The sequence below is a fragment of the Schistocerca gregaria genome, chromosome 3 (genome assembly GCF_023897955.1).
Source record: "Schistocerca gregaria isolate iqSchGreg1 chromosome 3, iqSchGreg1.2, whole genome shotgun sequence".
Taxonomy (NCBI): domain Eukaryota; kingdom Metazoa; phylum Arthropoda; class Insecta; order Orthoptera; family Acrididae; genus Schistocerca; species Schistocerca gregaria.
In genome coordinates this window covers 472,732,936-472,756,292 of record NC_064922.1, presented here as the reverse complement: position 1 = coordinate 472,756,292, position 23,357 = coordinate 472,732,936, and the positions used below count along the sequence as shown (strand labels likewise).

The 23,357-nt window shown below is 38.2% G+C and overlaps 1 protein-coding gene across 1 annotated transcript in view; it reads left to right on the top strand.

The window, feature by feature from the left end:
- Nucleotides 1–23,357, top strand: part of LOC126354493 (phospholipid-transporting ATPase ABCA1-like) — a 419,374-nt gene that overhangs the window by 363,196 nt on the left and 32,821 nt on the right. Inside the window, exons 22-23 of the mRNA XM_050004220.1 lie at nucleotides 17,212–17,441; nucleotides 17,520–17,667. Coding sequence (XP_049860177.1) covers nucleotides 17,212–17,441; nucleotides 17,520–17,667 — 378 coding nt within the window. The remainder of the gene's footprint in view (nucleotides 1–17,211; nucleotides 17,442–17,519; nucleotides 17,668–23,357) is intronic.

The following is a 23,357-nucleotide window of genomic DNA, read 5'->3' as shown; positions in this document are numbered from 1 at the left end:
TGCTATGTAAGTATCCCAAAATATTTTAATTTTTATATGCTGATATCATGCTCCAGACAATCAAAAGCCTTTGGTGAGCATATTTCCACATACAGTTATTTCTGGTTTGTTGCTCTAAAGAAACAAACTATTGTGTGATTGGTGTAAAACAAAATATGGGACTGCAGATAGAGTGATGCTGAATGAAACCCAGTTCAGCATAAAGAGAGATATGATCGAAACCTTCAATGACTACTGTTGCAGAATATTGTTAAATGATCTTTCACAAAACCCGAAGAAATTCTGGTCATATGTAAAGGCTGTTAGTGGCACCATCATTAGCGTACAGTCTCTAGCAAATGAGACAGGAATCGAAATTGAGGGTCGCGGATCAGAAGCTGAAATGCTAGACTCGGTTTTCTAATGTTCCTTTACAAAGAAAAGCATGGGAGAAACACCCCAATTTAATGCTCGTACCAGTAAAAAGATGAATGAAATAAGAATTAGTGTCTGTGGTGTTGAGAAACTGTTGAAATCTTTAAAACTGAACAAAGCTCCAGGACCCAATGGTATCTCTGTCAGATTGTTTAATGTATTATAGAGCCCTAAAACAACAAATCATGTCCAGTAGTTGGAAGGAAGCACAGACCACACACAATTGAAAGAATGGTGGTAGAAGTGATCCACAGTATTACTATCCATTATTCTTCGCACCGATTTGTTGTAGAATCTTTGCACATATCCTGAGCTCAAACATAATGGGATACCTCCAACAAAATCACCTCCTCCATACTGATAAAAAAGGATTCCGATAATATTGATCATGTGAAACCCAATTCTCACTTTTCTGACATTCTGAAAGCTTTGGATCAAGGTAGTCAGGTAGATGTGTTATTCCCTTATTTCTGAAATGCATTTCACTCAGTACCACATCTGCACTTATTAAAAAAACACGATCATGTAGTGTATCAAACAAAATTTGTGGCTGGACTGAGGATTTTTTGGTAGAGAGGATGCAGCATGTTATCTTGGATGGTTACTCTTCATCATCAGATGAAGAAGTAGCTTCAGGCGTGCTGCAAGGAAGTTTGTTCGGACATTTGCTGATCATGTTTAAGATTAATGACCTTGCAGACAATATTAATAATAACCTCAAACTTTTGCAGATGATGCAGTTACCTATAAAATGAAGTAATGTCTGAAAAGAAGTTCCATAAATATTCAGCCAGATATTGATAAGATTTCATGGTGGTGCAAAGATTGACAACTTGCTTTAAATGTTCAGAAATGTAAAGTAAAATTGTGGACTTCACAAAACGAAATAATGTATTGTCGTATGGACTATAACATCAGTGAGTCACAGTTGGTCTTGGCAAACTCATAGAAATATGTGCATGAAACACTTTGTAGAGGCAGAAATGAAATGATCACATAGACTCAGTCATGGGTAAAGAAGGTAGTAGACTTCACTTCATTGGTAGAAAGTGGGGAGGTGCAATCGGTCTACAAAGGAGATTGCTTACAAATCATTTGAGTGGCCCATTCTACAATATTGTTACAGTGTGTGGGACCCGTACCAAATAGGACTAACAGAGGATGAGAGAGGACAGCATGAATGGTCACAGGTTTGTTTGACCCATGGGAGAGTGTCACAGAGATGCTGAAGAAACTGAACTGGCAGACCCTTGAAGATAGATGTAGACTATCCTGAGAAAGTCTACAAAGAATGTATCAAGAACTGGCTTTTGATGACTGAATATACTACAACCCCCTACTTATCTTTCACATAGGGACTGTGAGGACAAGATTAGAATAATTGTGGCACACACAGAGGCATTCAGTCAATCATTCCATACCCTGTGCCATGCACTTCATGATGGTTTGCAGAGTTACATGTAGATTTATATGTAGGTATCAAGTATCAAGGTAAATATAGTCTATTCAGTTCAGAGATGCTTTTAAAATGCAAACTATTGGCTAATGAGTTTTTTCCTGTTCTAAGTATTTGTATTGTAAATGGTAATCTTACAAACATCTTGGAAATTCTGACAGTGATTGGGTAGTTCTGTACTTCTTTACTGTTTTATCACCATCTTTTTTGTAAAGTTACTTGACTACTGCATATTTAAGTCTGTTTAAGAAAACACCACTATCAAAAAGAAAAAAAAAATAGCTTGTTATGCATGTAATTTTGTTTCAAAGGAATATCTTTTCAAATTAGCCTGTGGCTGTATTAAGTAGTATAGTATATCACATCTCTCCTTTACAGCACATTTGCTTGTAGCTTTCCAGTCTACATTTCACAACTTCTTTTAGGAGTCATCAATCCTTTGAGGATTTCTACTTACTATTATTTATGTAGTGCACCTGAACCATGCTAGCAGATATCAGAGGTTTAATGACGGGTCTTGGAGACTAGTAGCTAAAGGTTTTATGCTTTGACTTTGCAGTGTGTGTAAAAATGTTATTAGTAGTAATGCTGCGGGTTCTCACAGCTCTTTTACAAATTATATGAGGTGAAATAGATTATATGAAATTGTAAGAGCTTTTGTATAGCTCTATGATGGATATGCTGTAATAATATTGAAATAAAATCTCCACTTAGCATTACGTCATTCTACTTAGAAGTTAAAGTTTATAGGGCAAATATTGTTACATGAATAGTTCTGGAGAAACTTCGGAAATATGTAATTTATCACCTACTTCTGCCTGTTTGTTTGCTTCATGTTTTTACAACCCTGTTAATGTGTTTCTTGGAAAAATAGCTGTGCACATGCTGTTTTTTTTACAATGAACTTAATAACTTATAATGTAGGTGTTTTTTGGAAAGAGAAAAGGGGGGGGGGGGGGGGAGGATGTCCTGCTGAGACTTGAGTACAAACTTGCAGCAGCTTAATAGAGAAAGGAAAGGAGAGGCCATCATTGAAACAAAGAAGATAATTAAGAGCATAATTAGTGAAGTGGAGAAGATCACTGTACTCATATGGTGCTTTCAGTTTTTGGAACAGCCACATATATCTGTCTTTAAGTTAGACCTAATATTCTAAACCCATTGAGGTTCATAAGTGGAAGTACTTGGACATATTACCAGGTCATAATAAGTCCTAGCAGTTTGTGGTAAATGAAACTGGGATATCTCACTCATCGCCACAGAAGTAAGTGCTTCACACTTCAAGGATTGGAATAGGCTGATGGTACGCCATGCTTGTTAGAAAAGATGATTAAAAGGAGGATAAGGCAAGGACAACCTCACGCTAGATTGACTCCTAAAGCTCACCATATCACCATTAACAAACACAACAAATAGGATTCCATCTGTCTAAAATATCATCCCCCCAAATATTTTAGAGAAAAACATCCAATGTGCTCTTCAAGATGTGACAACTAAATTTTGGAAGATTTTACAAAAATGCAGCACAAATGGGGAGCGACAGAAGACCATACAAGCACAAAATCCAACAATTTCATGCAAACCCCATGTACCCTTCATCTAAATGAACACGTACCAGCATCGTAATACATTACAGGTCAAAATAAAGATGCAGTAATACCCAGTATTGGAAAAACAGTGTGAAATTTTAAAATTGGGTAACTATTCATACAATTAAATTTTTAAGTTCCATTTATTTTACATGTTCAGAAATTATTTCACAAAATGAAACAGTGCTTTATTAGAAATGCCTTTAGTTTTGTTTTAAATATTGGCTTAGTATCATTTTTTCTTTCCTATGATATCTTATTCTGTTGTTTGAAATAAATGTTAATTATGCTCATTTGATAGGACATTTTTTTGAATATGCTTAGTATGTATTTGATTTCCCTGTGGCACAGTAATTCTTGTTTGTAGTGGTTCCCCTGTTTTCAAGAGGTACTCCCTATTAAAGAAAAAAAAAGTTTCATAAATGTATAAGACTAGAACATGCAGAACACCAAGCTTAGCAAAGTGAAATTTCCAGGATTCCATCTTTTTTAAAGATAAAGATTATTCTTAGAACTCTTTTCTGCATTCTAAAAATATTTATGTTAAAGAGTTCAGTGCCCTCAGAAAATGAACCCACATAATTTGTAGACCATAGCATACCAATGTTAGCTCCTTTGATGAATTATTTATGTGCATGCCATATTTTAAATCATGCTGAACTATCAGACCCAAAACTTTTGTCACACTTACATTTTCTAGAGGATCACTTTTAATCATATTTGAATAGACATTTGGATAGATGATGGAAATAAATGAACATTGAGACATACAAGATTTCCAGTGAATTTCCTTTATGTGAACCACTCTGAAAGTCTTTCCATAGAACTTCCTGCCATTGGCTGCAGGGTTTCTGGGCTGGATCCAGTGAGCAATGTGCTGGAATCATTGGTAAATGGGATAGTTTTTTGAGTACTTACATATTCCACAAATCATCTACCTCAATCAAAAGGAGTAATAGTTCTAGCATTTAGACCTGAGGTACACCATATTTTATTGTTAATTTGCTGCAAAGGAACAAGTTGTTTCTTGTTTTATTCATAGTGTAAACTCATATGAACAGTGCTAACTATGTACTACACCTCTTACATCTTGTCTTTCAAATTTTTCATGCAGAATTTCATGGTCCAGGATATCAAAAGCTTACAAAAGGTCCAAGAAAATACATGCAGCTAATTTATGTTGGTCAAGGGATTGTAAAAATACAGTCTAAGAATCCATAAATTGTTGTTTGTGCAGTCTTAGACTTTTTAAAGGCATGTTGTTGGATGATTAGAGGTGATTTATGTGTGAAACTTATGAGTGTGGCACAGAAATTTTCTGGAATTTTTGAGAAGGAATTTAACTCTGACATGGGTTGGTAGTTTGATAGTTTATTAGAACAACTTTTTTTAGCAGCAGTGAAACTTTTGCTGTTCTCAGAACATATGGAAAGACATGAGTATCTAGAGAGAGATTGAAAATTTTTGCCAATGGCTTTGCTATGCAACGCTAAAAAGTGCTGCTGAATGCTCAAAAATACTCTGCAGTACTCTTTAAGTATTCAACAGTACCATAATTTGAAATAACAGTTATGTAAAGGGTAGATTGCCACACACACACACACACACACACACACACACACACACACACACACACACAAAGCCACTATCTCACTCCACATTATATGGCTATGAAAATTTGTAACAAAGTGAAAGAAAGAGAATTGCTCAACATAAAATTAGAAACACTAAAAAAACCTGATATGAGAAACTAGGGCAGAAAATGACAACCTGAAAATTTGAACAGGAGAGAGCAATTACTTGTGACTGTTAATTTGTGAAAGTTTGTTACTTTGACAAAAAAATTTTAATCAATTAAGTATTTAATCAATTATTCAGTAACATATATTATATTACTGATATTGTAAGGAAAATTGTAAACTAGTTTTTGTGTTGTGACGAGTCTCCTGTAAATAGTCAATTGCTTGAAATTGTCTGTTACAAGACAATAAACTTCCATTCCATTCTTTTCTGGCTGTCCAGGATGGACTTAAACAGAAACGTGTTGAACAGGAGCAACAATCTGGAGTGTGGAATGTGGAGGTATAACAGGGTATGGGTGGGAGGAGAGGAAATGGTGCTCCCTGATGGAGTGTGCCGGTTGTAGAGGTGGGGGACAAGGCAGCCAGATACAGCAATGGGAGGCTGTGAGGGAGGGAGGGAAGAGGATAAAAGGGAGCAGAAATTATTAGGTGGAGGTTTGGGGACAATAGGTTACCACAGGTTGTGGCTGGGATGTAAGGATAACTCCCATGTGGGCAGCTTGAAAAAGTTGGTGGTGGAGGGGAAAATTTGGATGGCCCGGGCTGTGAAGCAGCTGTAGAAATCAAGCATGTTATGTTCAGCTGCATGTTATTCAACAGGGTGGTCCACTTTGTTCTTGGCCACAGTTTGGTGGTGACTATTCATCCTCATGAATAGCTAGTTGGTTGTCAAACCAATATAAGAAGCTTTGCAATGATTGGAGTGACTACCAACCAGCTGTCCACTGGGACAAATGGCAACTGCCAAACTGTGGTCAAGAGCAAAGTGGACAACCCCATTGCACAACATGCAGCTAAACATAACATGCTTAATTTCATTGGCTGCTTCACAACCTGGGTCATCTGGATTCTCCCCTCCACCACCAGTTTTTCTGAACTGTGCAGATGGGAGTTATCTTTCAAACACATTCTCCACTCCAGAAATCATCTTGGTCTCAACCTATGGTAACCTGTTATTTCAACACCTTCCACCTGACAGTTTCTGCTCCCTCTGTCCTATCATCTTCTCCCAACTCATATCTCACCATTATTGTGTACTGCTCTATGCCAATGCAACCACTGATTTTTTCCCCTTCTCTGCTCCTCTCATTTTTCGCTTCCTTTGTGCCCTTCTCTCCCTCTCAGACAGCCTCTTCCAACACAGCCTTGTGTGCCCCCTCTAGTCTCTGAACGCTGTGCCAGGCAGCACTGTTTCCCCTTCTCCCACCCATGTCGTGCAATCCCTCCCTCTTTCCCGCTCCTGTATGTATTGTTTGTCCCATTTGACACATTTGCCTCAAACTGACCAGAGCAGCCTGAGATAGTTGTCATGTATGCCTGAAGTGTGCTTGCTTATGTGAATGCTGACATGTTTCCATTTTCTGACAAAGGCTTTGACTGAAAACTTAATGTGTAACAGACTTTTCCTTCTGTCTGTCTACAATGCAACATGTCATCATTATGGTGAGTAGCAATCTATCTTTTCCATAATTGTTGATATTCCAACTTGAACTTTACATTGTCTAGTTTGAAATAAAGTACTGTGCTTGTCACTTCTTTATAGACCATCGAAAATGTTTCAAAACATTCAAGAACATCAACAACAAAAATTCAGAAACTATGTGGAACATTCTAAAACCTACAACATTAGAAAATATTTTAAAACATTTGAAAACATTCATTGACATTTAAAAATGTCCATAGCTAAATATAGATAAATCTCAAACTTTTTCCTTAAAATATGCATTGATGCGAAAGAGATAGATGTCTGGGTGCCCACCACAATGTGATACTGACTACTTCAAACACTCACATTTCCAGAAACACAACAGCTCCCACCCCATAACCACTATAATACACAGCAGGGGTCCCAAGGGTAGCATCTGAAATGAAAATCAAAAGAATCATCTTTAAATAAAGAAATTATATAGCTGTAATAATTCATTATATTCTCAATGTAGCTGTGTTTAATTTAGTGAAAGCTAACTTTGCCTTGTTTTAACTAGTATTTCATACATAACTAACTTAATCATAATACTTGCTTAATGAACTACATTTGTCATCTTGTCATCTTGTTATTTGGTGACTAGATGAATAAATTCTTTGGGTTTCTGGTCCCTAGAGCAAGCTGCATATAACTGACTGTGAGAAAAGCATGTTTGTTTCAGATTAATATCACATCATCTTAACGTTTGTTTTTGTGCGTTACTTATAGTGATACTAAATGCTGTTAACAATGGAAATTGCAGTCTTCTGAATCAAACTTGGAATTCTGCATATATGAGCGGAATCCTTAGAACAAATGCTGCTGCTGTTTTCTTTTTTCCCCCCTTGATACTACCTTCGCTTTTATTATATTCTTTGTTAACTGTTCATGAGTATTTCTTGTTTCAAATTTTTGACTTAATATCATCAAGTACTTCGTTTTGTACTGCTAAAATGATTGTTTCAAATAACCAACTTAAGTAATTTTAAACAAAGTGTGGGAAAACTTCATCTGTTAATTTATTTGGGCTCCTGATAATGTTACATAAATCATTCATAAGTTCAATTCAGTCAGTTACACAATCAATTGGGTGATTGCCTTTACTAATTTTTAAGAGTTTTCTGACAAAATGTTTTGCTTCTTCATCATTGGAAAGTTGACAGTACTGTGAAAAGGATAGATTCCTACTCACCATATAGAGGAGCTATTGAGCTGCAGACAAAGAGACTGCTAAACATTTGAAGTTTCAGTCAAAAGCGAGAGTTCCAACCTGCACAACTGAGAAAAATTGGTGTTGATAAGAAGGATGCAGATGGCACTGGCTGTGAAGTAGTCATTAAAATACAGAACATCATGACCACTGTCTGTGACCACTAAGGCCAGACTGCAAGAGCTGTGCCTGATGAGAAAAACAATCTGGGTTGTGGGGGAAGGAGGAGGGTGAAGTTGGGGAGTGGGAGGGAAAGCAGGGTAGGGCTGGGGGCTAGTAAACTGCTGCTTGTGAGATCATGCAAGAATATGCTGGAGACAGGGTAGAGCAGCTAGGTGCAGTCGAGAGACTAGACTAAGGAGGATTGGGGGGGGGGGGGGGGGGGTGAAGGAGAGAAGTAGGGGAGAGGAAAAGGAGGGAAGTAGGGGAGAGGAAAAGGAGGGAAGTAGGGGAGAGGAAAAGGAGGGAAGTAGGGGAGAGGAAAAGGAGGGAAGTAGGGGAGAGGAAAAGGAGGGAAGTAGGGGAGAGGAAAAAAATGAATGAAGTAGGGGAGAAGAGGGACAAACACACACACACACACACACACACACACACACACACACACACACACACACACACAGAGAGAGAGAGAGAGAGAGAGAGAGAGAGAGAGAGAGAGAGAGAGAGAGAGACTTGACTGCTTCCCCAGGTAGCCCTGCCTTTGAGGCGTTGGGTGATGCTTGTGACTACGGGAGTAGGTGATTCAGGAAGATGTATGAGAAAGGTCTTGTGTCTGGGTCAGCTATGGCCTATGAGCAATAAGGCAAGGGGGTGGGGGTGGGGGTGGGGGTGGAATAAGTATGGAAGTCCATTGGTGTGATGCACACTTTGGACACCCATATCTGCAAACCAGACCCTTGCAGTTCCAAACCTTCTTCATGGATGGGGATTGGAGGACTGACATACCATACAACCCCCACAGTACTGAGTGAGTGTGTGCCGGAGTTACATGGGGAATGAGGGCTACCCCACCATATAACCCCCATGGGGCAGTGAAATTTGCTTGCTAAGTTTTGGTGGCATGTACAGGCACACCACACTGATGATTTAATTTTAGTTAAAATTATTGCATCAGGATTTGTTGCATAAACAGGCACAGAGGCATCCAAGATCATGCATGTCGTGGAAGGGCTGGGGACTGGTTCTTTACAGTTTACTTGAATGAGGTAGATTTTTTGTTGGTGTACAAAGTGTGAAATTTAGTACGCAAAGCTACCATTCCTGGCAACAGTAAATAGTCTGACCAGGGTGTGCACTGATTCAAACTGAGCTTGGATGACAAGTACTGGTATGTCATTACATGCTGCTTAAACTAGAGTGTATAAATCATTAGTGGCTAATGAGTGGTGGGGTGCCAGTCTCTTGGCATCCCATGAACAGATGTTTTCAGTGGGTGAGACATCTGGAGAACGTGCTACCCAGGACAGCAGTCAAATACCATCTTTATCATGGTAGATAATGTCAGGGTGACATTGAAGATAGGACATGCCAGAAACATAATGCTTTCTGTCCAAATTGTTGGTTATACAGACCAGAGATGATTGTGTTTTGTACCTAACAGCAGATCCCTGGCAGTAACAGTGAGTTGGTTTACAGCAGCTTTGCATGTCTATCTCAGCCAATCATATAAGGTGACTTTGTAAATGTCTCTATGACAACGAATCATTGTTGTGGCATCTGTGTAGATGATTATCATTTTTGTCTGCAGCTGTTAGCATTACACAGCTGAAAGTTGGCAATAATGCAGTTAATTATTGGGTCTCTTCTTATGCTAACGGGAATGTAGGTCTGATGATGAAAACTAAAAGTTGGTAATATTTTTCTCCTTGGAGCCTCCAAAAATGGATGTGTAGATTCTGATGCTACATACAGAAATGTAACTGGTCTGCAAAAAAATTGTATGTCACTTCTGTGTTCGGTCTAGTCATTGGGTGCTCCACTGCTACGATTTCAAAGGAGGCCTTACCTTTTTATAAATTCTGTAATGCAGCAAATGAAGAAGGCTTGACAGAAATTGCAAAATGGCTAAGAAGATATGACTAGAGGACAAATGCAGTGCTGTAGAAGCATCCATGAGTAGGGTAAAGATAGATGACACATATAGTAAAATTAGAGAAGTACCGCCAAACGGGGTGATTTTGTACGGTTTTGTCGTTGTTTTGATTGTAAGTTTCGTATATATTGTTAGATTAAATTGATTGTTATGGAAGTTGTATGGTATATGTGTAATGAATAAAATATCCCAGAACCAGAAAGTGTTTGTGTAGGTATATTTATCTGAGGCAGTTAAAGTAAGTGTCCGAAGTCACCCCATGGATTGGGTTGATTTTGGACACATGTGTTTTTTAAATCTCTGTCCAAAGTTACAGTATATAGAGGGCAAATTCGCACAGTTACTGCCTTTAAAAAAAAAAAAATTCTAGATGCTCTTTATTTGATTTTGGTGGCGATTTACACATTTTAAGGTGGCCCTTTGTTACGAATAAGTGATATGGGATGATATAAAGAATTTTATATATTACAGATAAGTTTATATTTTGCAAGAATTTAAATAAAATTTTTTACAATTCTTAACTGAAATATTAAAAACAAACTGAAACAAACAAGGTAATTTCACTAAAAGGTCAAAATAATTTATCTCACTCATCATTCTAAATTAAGTCGCAGACACTTTAAATAAACAATTGTCTTTGGGTCTAAAGCACATCTTCTTGAAAAATGAACATTCTTCTCTTCTTAACTGATGTGGGAAGTATTCTTGAAATTTGCAATTTTTGTATTGTCTCTTCATCGGGGACATTAGGAAATGCAAATATTTTTTTACTGTTCTCGTGTGGGCGCAAGAATTTCATACTTACTTCCATAGCACCAACATTTGTGGCCACTGCAACATACTGCTTTGTTTGCTCCTTGTTTCCATGTTTATATTTGTACTCTGCAACAAGAAAAGCCTCTTCTTTCAGCAGTGAAACTTCATTGGATGATGTCGTTTTCACTTTCACTACTGCTAGAAGCACTGTCACTGTTTTTGTTTCCTTGAAAATCTCAGCCAGTGATTGATTTTCCAGGTTGAATGTCTAGTTTGCGATGGTGGCGGCAGCTACCAAGCTTATTTGGAGGATAACGAATTTCTTTGGGCATTTCTTCAAAAGTGGAAGACCATGGGTCTGCATTGCTTTGCTGGCTTTCCTCATTATCAGGCAATTTTCGTAAGACATGATCTGGATCAAAAAGGATTAGGCCCGTGGTGCGAAATCCACCCTTTATGTTTTCCTTGGAGTTTGCTGAAATCTTAGTCAGTGTCTGATTTAGAAGAGATGGGAAGGCATCCTTGGAAATGGTCCCATGAGTGTGTTTCTTCCAATCAGTTAATACAGTTCGCCACACTGCTTCCATTGGCCTGGAGAAGCTTACATCGAGTGGTTGGAGAAGGTGTGTGCCGTTGGGGGGAAGGAGAATGAATGAAATATTGTTCCGCTCACACTCTTCAATAACACGTAAAGACACGTGACTGGATAAGTTGTTTACAATCATGACTTTTGGCCCATTTTGCCTCTTCAAATAGGGAAAGCAATTGTAAAGAACCAGTCTTCAAAATACTGGCAGGTCAAACCAACCACTTTTGTTCCTATTGAGACGGTTTCCTTGTGGTGCACATTCTTGCCACGTGTCCCACAAATGCTCTGATTTGTAAAGGACGTATGAAGGAAGCAGTTTACCATCAGCACTAGCTGCCATCATTATTATGACACTAGATTTTGATGAGTCCATCACTTTTTTAGCATGCTTACTCCCTTGTTTCATAGTTATCTGCTGCTTGCCTGGATCATCTGACATGTTGGTTTCATCATAGTTGATCATGTTGCTATGTGGGAGATTTTCCAGCTTTGCCTTTATTTTGGAGAAAACATCTTAACAGTCTCTTTGTTCACTTTTGCATGAGCTTGTTTTAATATTTTACATTAATTGTAAAATTGTAGAGGAAAATTAAGGTTTAAATATGGTGAGCAGGTTCAAATGAATCTAGATTGCAATAGCAATGCAGAGATGAAAAGGCTTTTTCAGGATAGACTAGCATGGGGAGATCAATCAGATCAGTGTTATGACTTAAGACAACACCGATGTAAACATATTAAGATTTCATGGTTATAATAAACAATGCCTGTTTAAAACACATTTGATGTATCTACACAATATGTTCTCATGCAAATGGACTTGAAACAAACAATCTGATGAAAGTTACACACTTGTGCCAGAACTTAATACATGTTAAAAGCTCTTATTCTTGCTAATAAATGGGTTACATCATCTGACAGTGATCCTTGTTCTTGAAACAATTTGTGAATGTCTTTTTAATCACTGTAAATATATTTTGTGGTGAAAATGCTTTGTCATTTACTGTCCATATGTTTACATGATCTTCGCTAAGTTTGTGTCTTCCAGTAAAAAGATTTTACTGTATTCATGTCCCACAATGGGAGGTGCAATCCAGTAAGATTGCTCAAAGGCATGGCTTTGTGTAGATTCATATGTTAATAGTCAGGAAGGGTGCTGATAAATATGTTGATAACAGATTTGAAACCATCACATCACCATAATCATAATCCAGATACTATTACATTTGTTCAAAGCATTGTTAAGACCTATCAAATTATTATATTGGGATAACACACTACAGTGCATCATGTGTGATATGTTAGGAACTGTAAATGGTTCTATTAACCACATACATTGTACATCCAGTCCCTCTCCGGACTGTTCCTCACCTCACCTGTTCCTTTGAGTCCCTTGTGCAGAATCATTGCAAAATGATTCTAGGACCTTGATTATGTAACACCTGAGCTCCTAGACATACTATTTTTTCTGAACATTAATTTAATTAATCACCAAAGACATACTTTTGAAGGTCATCAGGCAGATAGGCATTTTTTATGCATCGCTGCTGGGAATTGTGTTCCTCACCTGTTTTTATGTACTGTTGATCTGCCCCTGACTTCTTCTTCATTTCTTCTGGTATAGAATTCAGAGCATATCCCTCGAAATACGCCATTATGCTATACAGCTCATTTTTTTACGGGAGGTAGGTCAGGGGCATAGGCACAGGAACAGATCACTGTTATGTTGTGGAACAGAGCTAATTCATAATGTCGTACATAAAAGGTAAAAAACTGTTCTTTTTATGTTACTCCGTTATATTCATTATCCCCATGAGTGCACTAAGTTATAATGTCCTATGTATAAGAATTTATTCTTCGTGGTAATATTTGCGGCAATCCACTTAAAACATTGCTGCAGGAAAGAGAACTAGGTAAGGTAATGTCATGTTTATCTACACACACACACACACACACACACACACACACACACACACACACACACACAGAGAGAGAGAGAGAGAGAGAGAGAGAGAGAGAGAGAGAGAGAGAGAGAGAGAGAGAGAATCATGACACTTTGGTGAAGATAATCGTTGTTGTTTCAGTATGTGTTTCATTAGAATGGAATGAGATCAAAGACTGAGTAATATTCTTTCACATAAAAATGTTTAAACTTCAAAGAAGATAATAATATTTCTTTAAATAATTTTCAGTTTTATTGTTTTTGTCTTGCGGATGCCACAATTACAATGCTGAAACCAACACTAAATTTGAACATGATAGTTATTTGAAATTCTGTTCAAGAATTTTCCTCAACTATTCCATGGCTAATATCTATGCACAGTCTTTCTTTTTCACAACACTAATTAAGGACTCCTCCCATGAACCATGAACCTTGCCATTGGTGGGGAGGCTTGCATGCCTTGGCGATACCTTAGGTGCAACCACAATGGAGGGGTATCTGTTGAGAAGCCAGACAAATGTGTGGTGTCTGAAGAGGGGCAGCAGCCTTTTCAGTAGTTGCAGGCGCAGCAATCTGGATGATTGACTGTTCTGGCCTTATGACATTAACCAAAACAGCCTTGCTGTGCTGGTACTGCAATGGCTGAAAGCAAGGGGAAACTACACCCGTAATTTTTCTCGAGGGCATGCAGCTTACTGTATGGTGAAATGATGATGGCGTCCTCTTGGGTAAAATATTCCAGTGGTAAAACAGTCCCCCATTCGGATCTTTGGGTGGGGACTACTCAGGAGGACATTGTTATCAGGAGAAAGAAAACTGGCGTTCTACAGATCGGAGCGTGGAATGTCAGATCCCTTAATCGGTCAGGTAGGTTAGAAAATTTAAAAACGGAAATGTATAGGTTAAAGCTAGATATAGTGGGAATTAGTGAAGTTCTGTGGCAGGAGAAACAAGACTTCTGGTAAGCTGAATACAGGGTTATAAATACAAAATCAGATAGCGATAATGCAAGAGTAGGTTTAACAATGAATAAAAAAAATAGGAGTGCGCTACTACAAACAACATAGTGAACGCTTTACTGTAGTCAAGATAGACACGAAGCCCATGCCTACCACAGTAGTACAAGTTTATATTCCAACTATCTCCACAGATGATGAAAATATTGAAGAAATGTATGATGAGAAAAAAGAAATTATGCGAATAGGTAAGGGAAATGAAAATTTAATGGTCATTGGGGACTGGAATTCAATAGTAGCAAAACAAAGAAGGAAAAGTAGTAGGTGAATATGGAATGGGGTAAGGAATGAAAGAGGAAGCCAATCATATCTAACACTAGGTTTAAGAATCGTGAAAGAAGGTTGAATATGTGGAAGAGGTCTTCAGACACTGGAAAGTTTCAGATAGATTATATCATGTTAAGACAGAGATTTAGGTACCAGGTTTTAATTTGTAAGACATTTCCAGGGGCAGATGTGGACTCTGACGACACTTTATTGGTTGTGGACTGTAGATTAAAACTGAAGAAACAGCAAACAGGTAGTAATTTAAGGAGACGGGACCTGGATAAGCTGAGAGAACCAGAGGTTGTACAGAGTTTTACTATGATTGACAAGAATGGGGGAAAGATGGTAGGAGAAGAATAGGTAGCTTTGAAAGATGAAATAGTGAAGGCAGCAGAGTATCAAGCAGGTAAAAAGAAGAGGGCTAGTAGAAATTTTTGGGAACAGAAGAGATATTGAATTTAATCGATGAGAGGAGAAAATATAAAAATGCAGTAAATGAAGCAGGCGGAAAGGAATACAAACGTCTCCTCAAAACGAGAAATGAGACTGCAAGGAAGTGCAAAATGGCTAAGCAAGAATGGCTAGAGACCAAATGTAAGGATGTAGAGGCATGTATCACTAGGGTTAACATTGATACTGCCTACAGGAAAACCATAGAGACCTTTGGATGAAGGGGAACCATTTGTATGAATATCAAGAGCTCAGATGGAAAACCAGTTCTAAGCAAAGAGAGGAAAGCAGAAAGGTGGAAGGAGTATATAGAGGGTCTATACAAGGGTGATGTACTTGAGGGCAATATTATTGAAATGGAAAATTATGTTGTTGAAGATGAGATGGGAGATACGATACTGTGTGAAGAATTTGACAGAGCACTGGAAGACCTAAGTGGAAACAAGGCCCCGGGAGCAGAGAACATTCCATTAGAACTACTGATAGCCTTTGGGAGAGCCAGCTCATACAAAACTCTTACCATTTGGTGAGCAAGATGTATGAGACAGGCAAAATAGTCTCAGACTTCAGGACGAATTGCAACCCCCAAACAAAGCAGTTAGGTGTGATAGGTGTGAAAAGTACCAAGCTATCAGTTTAATAAGTCACAGCTGCAAAATACTAACCCAAATTCTTTAGAGATGAATGGTAAATCTAGTAGTAGCCAACCTCAGGGAAGATCAGTTTGGATTCTGTAGAAATGTCGGAACGTGCAAGGCAATAGTGACCCTACGAATTATCTTAAGAGAGAGGTTAAGGAAAGGCAAACCAATATTTACAACATTTGTAGACTTAGACAAAGCTTCTGACATTGTTTACTTGAATACTCTTTTTCAAAATCCGAAGGTGGCAGGGGTAAAGTATGTGGAGCAAAAGGCTGTTTACAATTTGTACAGAAGTCAGATGGTCGTTATAAGAGTCAAGGAGCAAGAAAGGGAAGCAGTGACCGAGAAGGGAGTGAGATAGGGCTGTAGCGTATCTCTGTTGTTATTCAACCTGTATATTGAGCAAGCAGTAAAGGAAATAAAAGAAAAAATTGTAGTAGGAATTAAAATCCATGGAGAAGAAATAAAAACTTTGCAGTTTGCCGATGACATTGTAATTTTGTCAGAGACAGCGAAGGACCTGGTAGAGCAGTTGAACAGAATGGACAGTGTCTTGAAAGGAGGATATAAGCTGAACATGAACAAGAGTTAAATGAGGATAATGGAATGTAGTCGAATTAAATATGGCGATGCTGAGGGAATTAGATTAGGAAATGGTACACTTGAAGTAGTAGATGAGTTTTGTCATTTGGGAAGCAGAATAACCGTTGATGGTTGAAGTACAGAGGGTATAAAATGTAGATTGGCTATGGCAAGGAAAGTGTTTTTGAAGAAGAAAAATTTGTTAACATCGAGTATAGATTAAGTGTCAGGAAGTCTCTCTTCTGAAAGTGTTTGTATGATGGGGTGTAGCCATGCATGGAAGTGAAACATGGATGATAACTAGCTTAGACAAGAAGAGAATAGAAGCTTTCAGAATGTGGTGCTGCAGAAGAATGCTGAAGATTAGATGGGTAGGTCACGTAACTAATGAGGTGGTACTGAATAGAATTGGGGAGAAGAGGAATTTGTGCCACAGCTTGACTAGAAGAAAGGTTTGGTTGGTAGGACGCAATCTGAGGTATAAAGGTATCATGAATTTAGTATTGGAGGGAACTGCAGAGGATAAAAGTCAAATAGGGAGACCAAGGCATGAAAACACTAAACAGATACAGAAGGATGTGGGTTGCAATATTTACACGGAGATAAATAAGCTTGAACAGGATAGAATAGAATAGAGAGGTGCAGCAAACCAGTCTCTCGAATGAAGACAACAACAAAAACAACAACAATTACTTTTATGCATTTCTCAATCATATCTAAAAATCTACATCGTACCCTGTGTCTGTTTCTTCATGAGTCTGATGGGTATTATAATAGCAAAATTGGAAATTCTTTGGATGGTTTTTCAGGACTGAAATATGATGCTGTGTTATCCATTCTTTTAAAAGAAGTGTTAAATTAATGAATATCTATCAGTTACTTGTCCTACACTTTTTGTATTTCTGCAAATGAAGTCTAAAATTATCTTATTTCATTCCAGGAATTGTAAAGAATGATGCATTGTTGGTCTACAATTTGGTGAAGAAATACCACAGTTTTCCAGCTGTTAAAGGAATTAGTTTTGGTGTCAGAGAGGGAGAATGTTTTGGCTTGCTTGGAACTAATGGTGCTGGTAAAACAACAACATTTCAAATGTTGACGGGGGATATTATACCCACTTCAGGAGAAGTTTCAATTTTTGAGTACAAACTCACAGAAAATAAACAGAAGGTAATTTTACTTTGTTTGCTCTTTTCAACATTTCCTCAAATTGCAGAATTTTTTTCAATGTTCAATATTTTTTTCTAGTATTTGTCACACATTGGCTATTGCCCGCAATTTGATGCACTTGATGAACATTTGACTGGTCAAGAAATGTTATCAATGTATGCCAAGCTACGTGGTGTTCCAGATACTTTGATTACTTCTCAGATTAATTTGTGGACAAACTTACTAGGTAAGCTGTAAATACAGTAAAATTTGAATTTTACCTCATTGTCCTGGGATGTTTTTGTTTCGTGCACCGTAAATAATTTATTACTGTTGTTATATTCCTCATATTGTACTGTCTGAAAGGCAAAACATTTTTGTCAAACGCCTTCCTTTCTCTTAACACACACACATAGAGAGAGAGAGAGAGAGAGAGAGAGAGAGCCCTAAGTTCTTCTGGTTCTCCTGAGACTGCTGCAATACTGGAATGGATTGTTCTGAACAGTGGAAAAGTTGGTAAATGTTGAAGGACTCTCTCTCTCTCTCTCTCTCTCTCTCTCTCTCTCTCTCTCTCTCTGTGTGTGTGTGTGTGTGTGTGTGTGTGTGTGTGTGTGTGTGTGTGTGTGTATATCAATTGCTGCTTCCTCTATACAGTGAGTGGTCGATTTTTATCATAATTAATGGTTGTTATCATATTAATCTGATACGGTACTGGTGTTTTCTGCTATTGATATCCTCTTAATGTATTTAATTTTAATAATATTGTCTGTTAAAGAATATGTTTGTAATTATAAAATGTACAGAACTAACTCTTTTACAAGTCAATACCATGAACCATGGGCCTTGCCATTGGTAGGGAGCTTTGCGTGCCTCAGCAATAAAGATAGCCATACTGTAGGTCCAACCACAAAGGAGGGGTATCAGTTGAGAGGTCAGACAAATGTGTGGTTACTGAAGAGGGGCAGCAGCCTTTTCAGTAGCTGCAGGGGCAACAGTCTGGATGATTGACTGATCTGGCCTTGTAACACTAACCAAAACGGCCTTGCTGTGCTGGTACTGCGAACGGCTGAAAGCAAGGGGAAACTACAGCCATAATTTTTCCCAAGGGCATGCAGCTTTACTGAATGGTTAAATGATGATGGTGTCTTCTTGGGTAGAACATTCCGGAAGTAAAATAGTTCCCCATTCGGATCTCCGGACGGGGACTACTCAAGAGGATGTCGTTATCAGGAGAAAGAAAACTGGCGTTCTACGGATCGAAGCGTGGAATGTCAGATCCCTTAATTGGGCAGGTAGGTTAGAAAATTTAAAAAGGGAAATGAATAGGTTAAAGTTAGATATTGTGGGAATTAGTGAAGTTCGGTGGCAGGAGGAACCTGACGTCTGGTCAGGTGACTACAGGGTTATAAATACAAAATCAAATAGGGGTGATGTAGGAGTAGGTTTCATAATGAATAGGAAAATAGAAATGCGGGTAAGCTACTACAAACAGCATAGTGAAAGCATTATTGTGGCCAAGATAGATATGAAGCCCATGCCTACCACAATAGTACAAGTTTATATGTCAACTAGCTCAGCAGAAGACGAAGAAATTGAAGAAATGTATGATGAAATAAAAGAAATAATTCAGATAGTGAAGGGAGGTGAAAATTTAATAATCTTGGGTGACTGGAATTCATCAGTAGGAAAAGGAGAGAAGGAAACACAGTAGGTGAATATGGATTGGGAGTAAGAAACAAAAGAGGAAGCTGCCTAGTATAATCATAGCTAACACTTGGTACAAGAATCATAAAAGAAGATTGTATACATGGAAGAAGCCTGGAGATACTATAAGGTATCAAATAGATTATACAATGGTAAGACAGAGATTTAGGAACCAGGTTTTAAATTGTAAGACATTTCCAGGGGCAGATGTCGACTCTGGCCACAATCTATTCGTTATGAATGGTAGATTAAAACTGAAGAAACTGCAAAAAGGTGGGAGTTTAAGGAGATGAGACCTGGATAAACTGACTAAACCAGAGGTTGTACAGTGTTTCATGGAGAGCATAAGGGAACAATTGACGGGAATAGGGGAAAGAAATACAGTTGAGGAAGAATGGGTAGCTTTGAGGGATGAAGTGGTGAAGGCAGCAGAGGATCAAGTAGGTAAAAAGATGAGGACTAGTAGAAATCCTTTGTTAACAGAAGAAATATTGAATTTAATTGATGAAAGGAGAAAATATAAAAATGCAGTAAATGAAGCAGGCAAAAAGGAATACATGCGTCTCAAAAATGATATCGACAGGAATGGCTAAGCAGGCATGGCTAAAGGACAAATGTAAGGATGTAGAGGCGCATATCACTAGGGGTAAGATAGATACTGCCTACAGGAAAATGAAAGAGACCTTTGGAGAAAAGAGGACCACTTGTATTAATATCAAGAGTGCAGATAGAAACCCAGTTCTAAGCAAAGAAGGGAAAGCAGAAAGGTGGAAGGAGTATATAGAGGGTCTATACAAGGGCGATGTACTTCAGGACAATATTATGGAAATGGAAGAGGATGTAGATGAAGATGAAATGGGAGATAAGATACTGCATGAAGAGTTTGACAGAGCACTGAAAGACCTGAGTCGAAACAAAGCTTCAGGAGTAGACAGCATTCCATTAGAACAACTGACAGCCTTGGGAGAGCCACCCCTGACAAAACTCTACCATCTGGCGAGCAAGATGTATTAGACAGGCAAAATTCCCTCAGACTTCAAGAACAATATAATGATTCCAATCCCAAAGAAAGCAGGTCTTAACAGATGTGAAAATTACCGAACTATCAGTTTAATAAGTCACAGCTGCAAAATACTAACGCGAATTCTTTACAGACGAATGGAAAAACTAGTAGAAGCCGACCTTGGGGAAGATCAGTTTGAATTCCTTAGAAATATTGGAACATGGGAGGCAATACTGACCCTGTGGCTTATCTTAGAAGCTAGATTTAGGAAAGGCAAACCAACATTCCTAGCATTTGTAGACTTAGAGAAAGATTTTGACATTGCTGACTGGAATACTCTCTTTCAAATTCTGAAGGTGGCAGGGGTAAAATACAGGGAGTGAAAGGCTATTTACAATTTTTACAGAAACCAGATGGCAGTTATAAGAGTTGAGGGGTATGAAAGGGAAGCAGTGGTTGGGAAGGGAGTGAGTCAGGGTTGTAGCCTCTCCCCGATGTTATTCAATCTCTATATTGAGCAACCAGTGAAGGAAACAAAAGAAAAATTTGGAGTGAAGGAAACAAAAGAAAAATTTGGAGTAGGTATTATAATCCATGGAGAAGAAATAAAAACTTTGAGGTTCGCCGATGACATTGTAATTATGTCAGAGACAGCAAAGGACTTGGAAGAGCAGTTGAACGGTATGGATAGTGTCTTGAAAGGAGGATATAAGACGAACATCAACAAAAGCAATACGAGGATAATGGGATGTAGTCAAATTAAATTGGGTGATGCTGAGGGAATTAGATTAGGAAATGAGACACTTAAAGTAGTAAAGGAGTTTTGCTATTTGGGGATCAAAATAGCTGATGATGGTCGAAGTAGAGATGATATAAAATGTAGACTGGCAATGGCAAGGGAAGCATTTCTGAAGAAGAGAAATTTGTTTACATCGAGTATAGATTTAAGTGTGAGGAAGTCATTTCTGAAAGTATTTGTATGGAGTGTAGCCATGTATGGAAGTGAAACATGGACGATAAATAGTTGGGACAAGAAGAGAATAGAAGCTTTCGAAATGTGGTGCTACAGAAGAATGCTGAAGATTTGATGGGTAGATCACATAACTAATGAGGAAGTATTGAATAGGATTGGGGAGAAGAGACGTTTGTGGCACAACTTGACTAGAAGCAAACATGTGTTGAGGCATCAAGGCATCACCAATTTAGTATTGGAGGGCAGAGTGGCAGGTAAAAATCTTAGAGGGAGACCAAGAGATGAATACACTAAGCAAATTCAGAAGGATGTAGGTTACAGTAGGTACTGGGAGATGAATAAGCTTGCACAGGATAGAGTAGCATGGAGAGCTGCATCAAACCAGTCTCAGGACTGAAGACAACAAAAACAACAACAACAACAACATCAGTTGTTTAGAGACTTTGTTGGTACACTGAACTCCATAAGCAACTGCGAAGTAGTATTTTTCTTGTTAAAATGGCAACAGCTCATGGAGTATTGAAGTTGATGGAGAGTAAGAAGCTTGGAGAGTACACAATCGAAGTCCAGCTGCAGTCAACAGTTTGAGTATAGGTGTTGTGAAGTGCTTCAGTTTTACGGTAGTTTGATTAATGCTTGTACTTGCATATGTAGTATGTGCAAGTGCACACACCATGTCATTGGGTGTTCAGAATACTCACAATGCCCTTAAATAATTTGGTCACTGTTTGCAGTAGTGGACTGGAACTACTACTGAGTTTTAGTCTTACCCGTTAATCTTTCTTCTTCACCTGCCAGTTATATGTGGAACTGCAAGAGGGGCTGTACTCCAGCTAACATCAGCAAATACCATGACATCAGTTTAATACATTCATTCCCCACATCACAGCAGGTGATGAGGATTAACACTCATACCACTCACCAGAAATATGGCTTCTATGGATTACTGAAGATTATGCTGAAGACTAGGTGGGTAGATCATATAACTGATGAGGAGATATTGAATAGGATTGGGGAGAAGAGAAATTTGTGGCACAACTTGACTAGAAGAAGGGATCGGATGGTAGGACATGTTATGGGGCATCAAGGGATCACCAATTTAGTATTGGAAGGCAGCATGGAGGGTAAAAATCGGTGAGTGAGACCAAGAGATGAATACACTAAGCAGATTCAGAAGGATGTAGGTTTCAGTAGGTACTTGGAGATGAAGAAGCTTGCACAGGATAGAGTAGCATGGAGAGCTGCCTCAAACCAGCCTCAGGACTGAAGACCACAACAATAACAATGGATTACTCCATCTCTGCCTAGAATTTCCCACCTGTACAAAACATTACTACCATGCAGTTTAGATCCTGACACGTATTCCTTGCAAAAGCAGTAAATCACAGTCACATATTGAAATGTAACAGGGCTTTGTAGTTCATCCTTTATCCTTTTGTTATTACGCACTACTCTGAATCCTCCAAGTAATCTTTCATTGTGCAGTATGTAACGGTTATGAAGAATGATTTTGCTGCCATTTTGAACAGATGTATTTTAGTAATGTCTTTCATTTCCTTGGACAGATATAATTTTATTTGATGATAGAAAATACTGTTTTGAGTCCCCCCTCCTCCTCAATTAATGTAAGTCCATTGCTGGCCCCTGTTCAATGATTGTATAAAGAGCTATTAGTGGAATATTTAGCAGTGTTATCCTTGATATGCACCACAGATTGGTAGATGTGCTCACTTGGTGCAATAAGACTGCCCAATTTTGTAAATAATTCTAGAAAAGAATCCCAGTAGCAAATACTTGAACATAGTAGGAATATTATGTCAGCATGAGACATGTTCTGTCACATACTGATGATAAAACCTTAAGATGACATTATTTTTGACAGTATCTTTGTGCACTCATTCCACTTTAATTGATAATCAATATAGATTTCTAAAAACCTTGTGCTTGTTACACAATCAATAGTTTTATTATCTACACCTATTGTGACTGAATTGTTTTCAATGTCTGGTGAGGTGCATATTGTTTGTCTTTTTTATGTTCAATGCAGATTTATTACACACTGCCCAACCATAAACATTCTTGATGGTTTCATTTGCTTTCTGTAACACAAGCTCTGGTGTTATGTCAGTGACTATGATGTTGCTGTCACCAGTGACAAGAACTTTTTGTCCATACTTTACACTGTCTGGAAATCATCTGTTTATATTAAAGTGACAAGAACTATTTCTCCATGTCTTACGCTATCTGGAAAGTCATC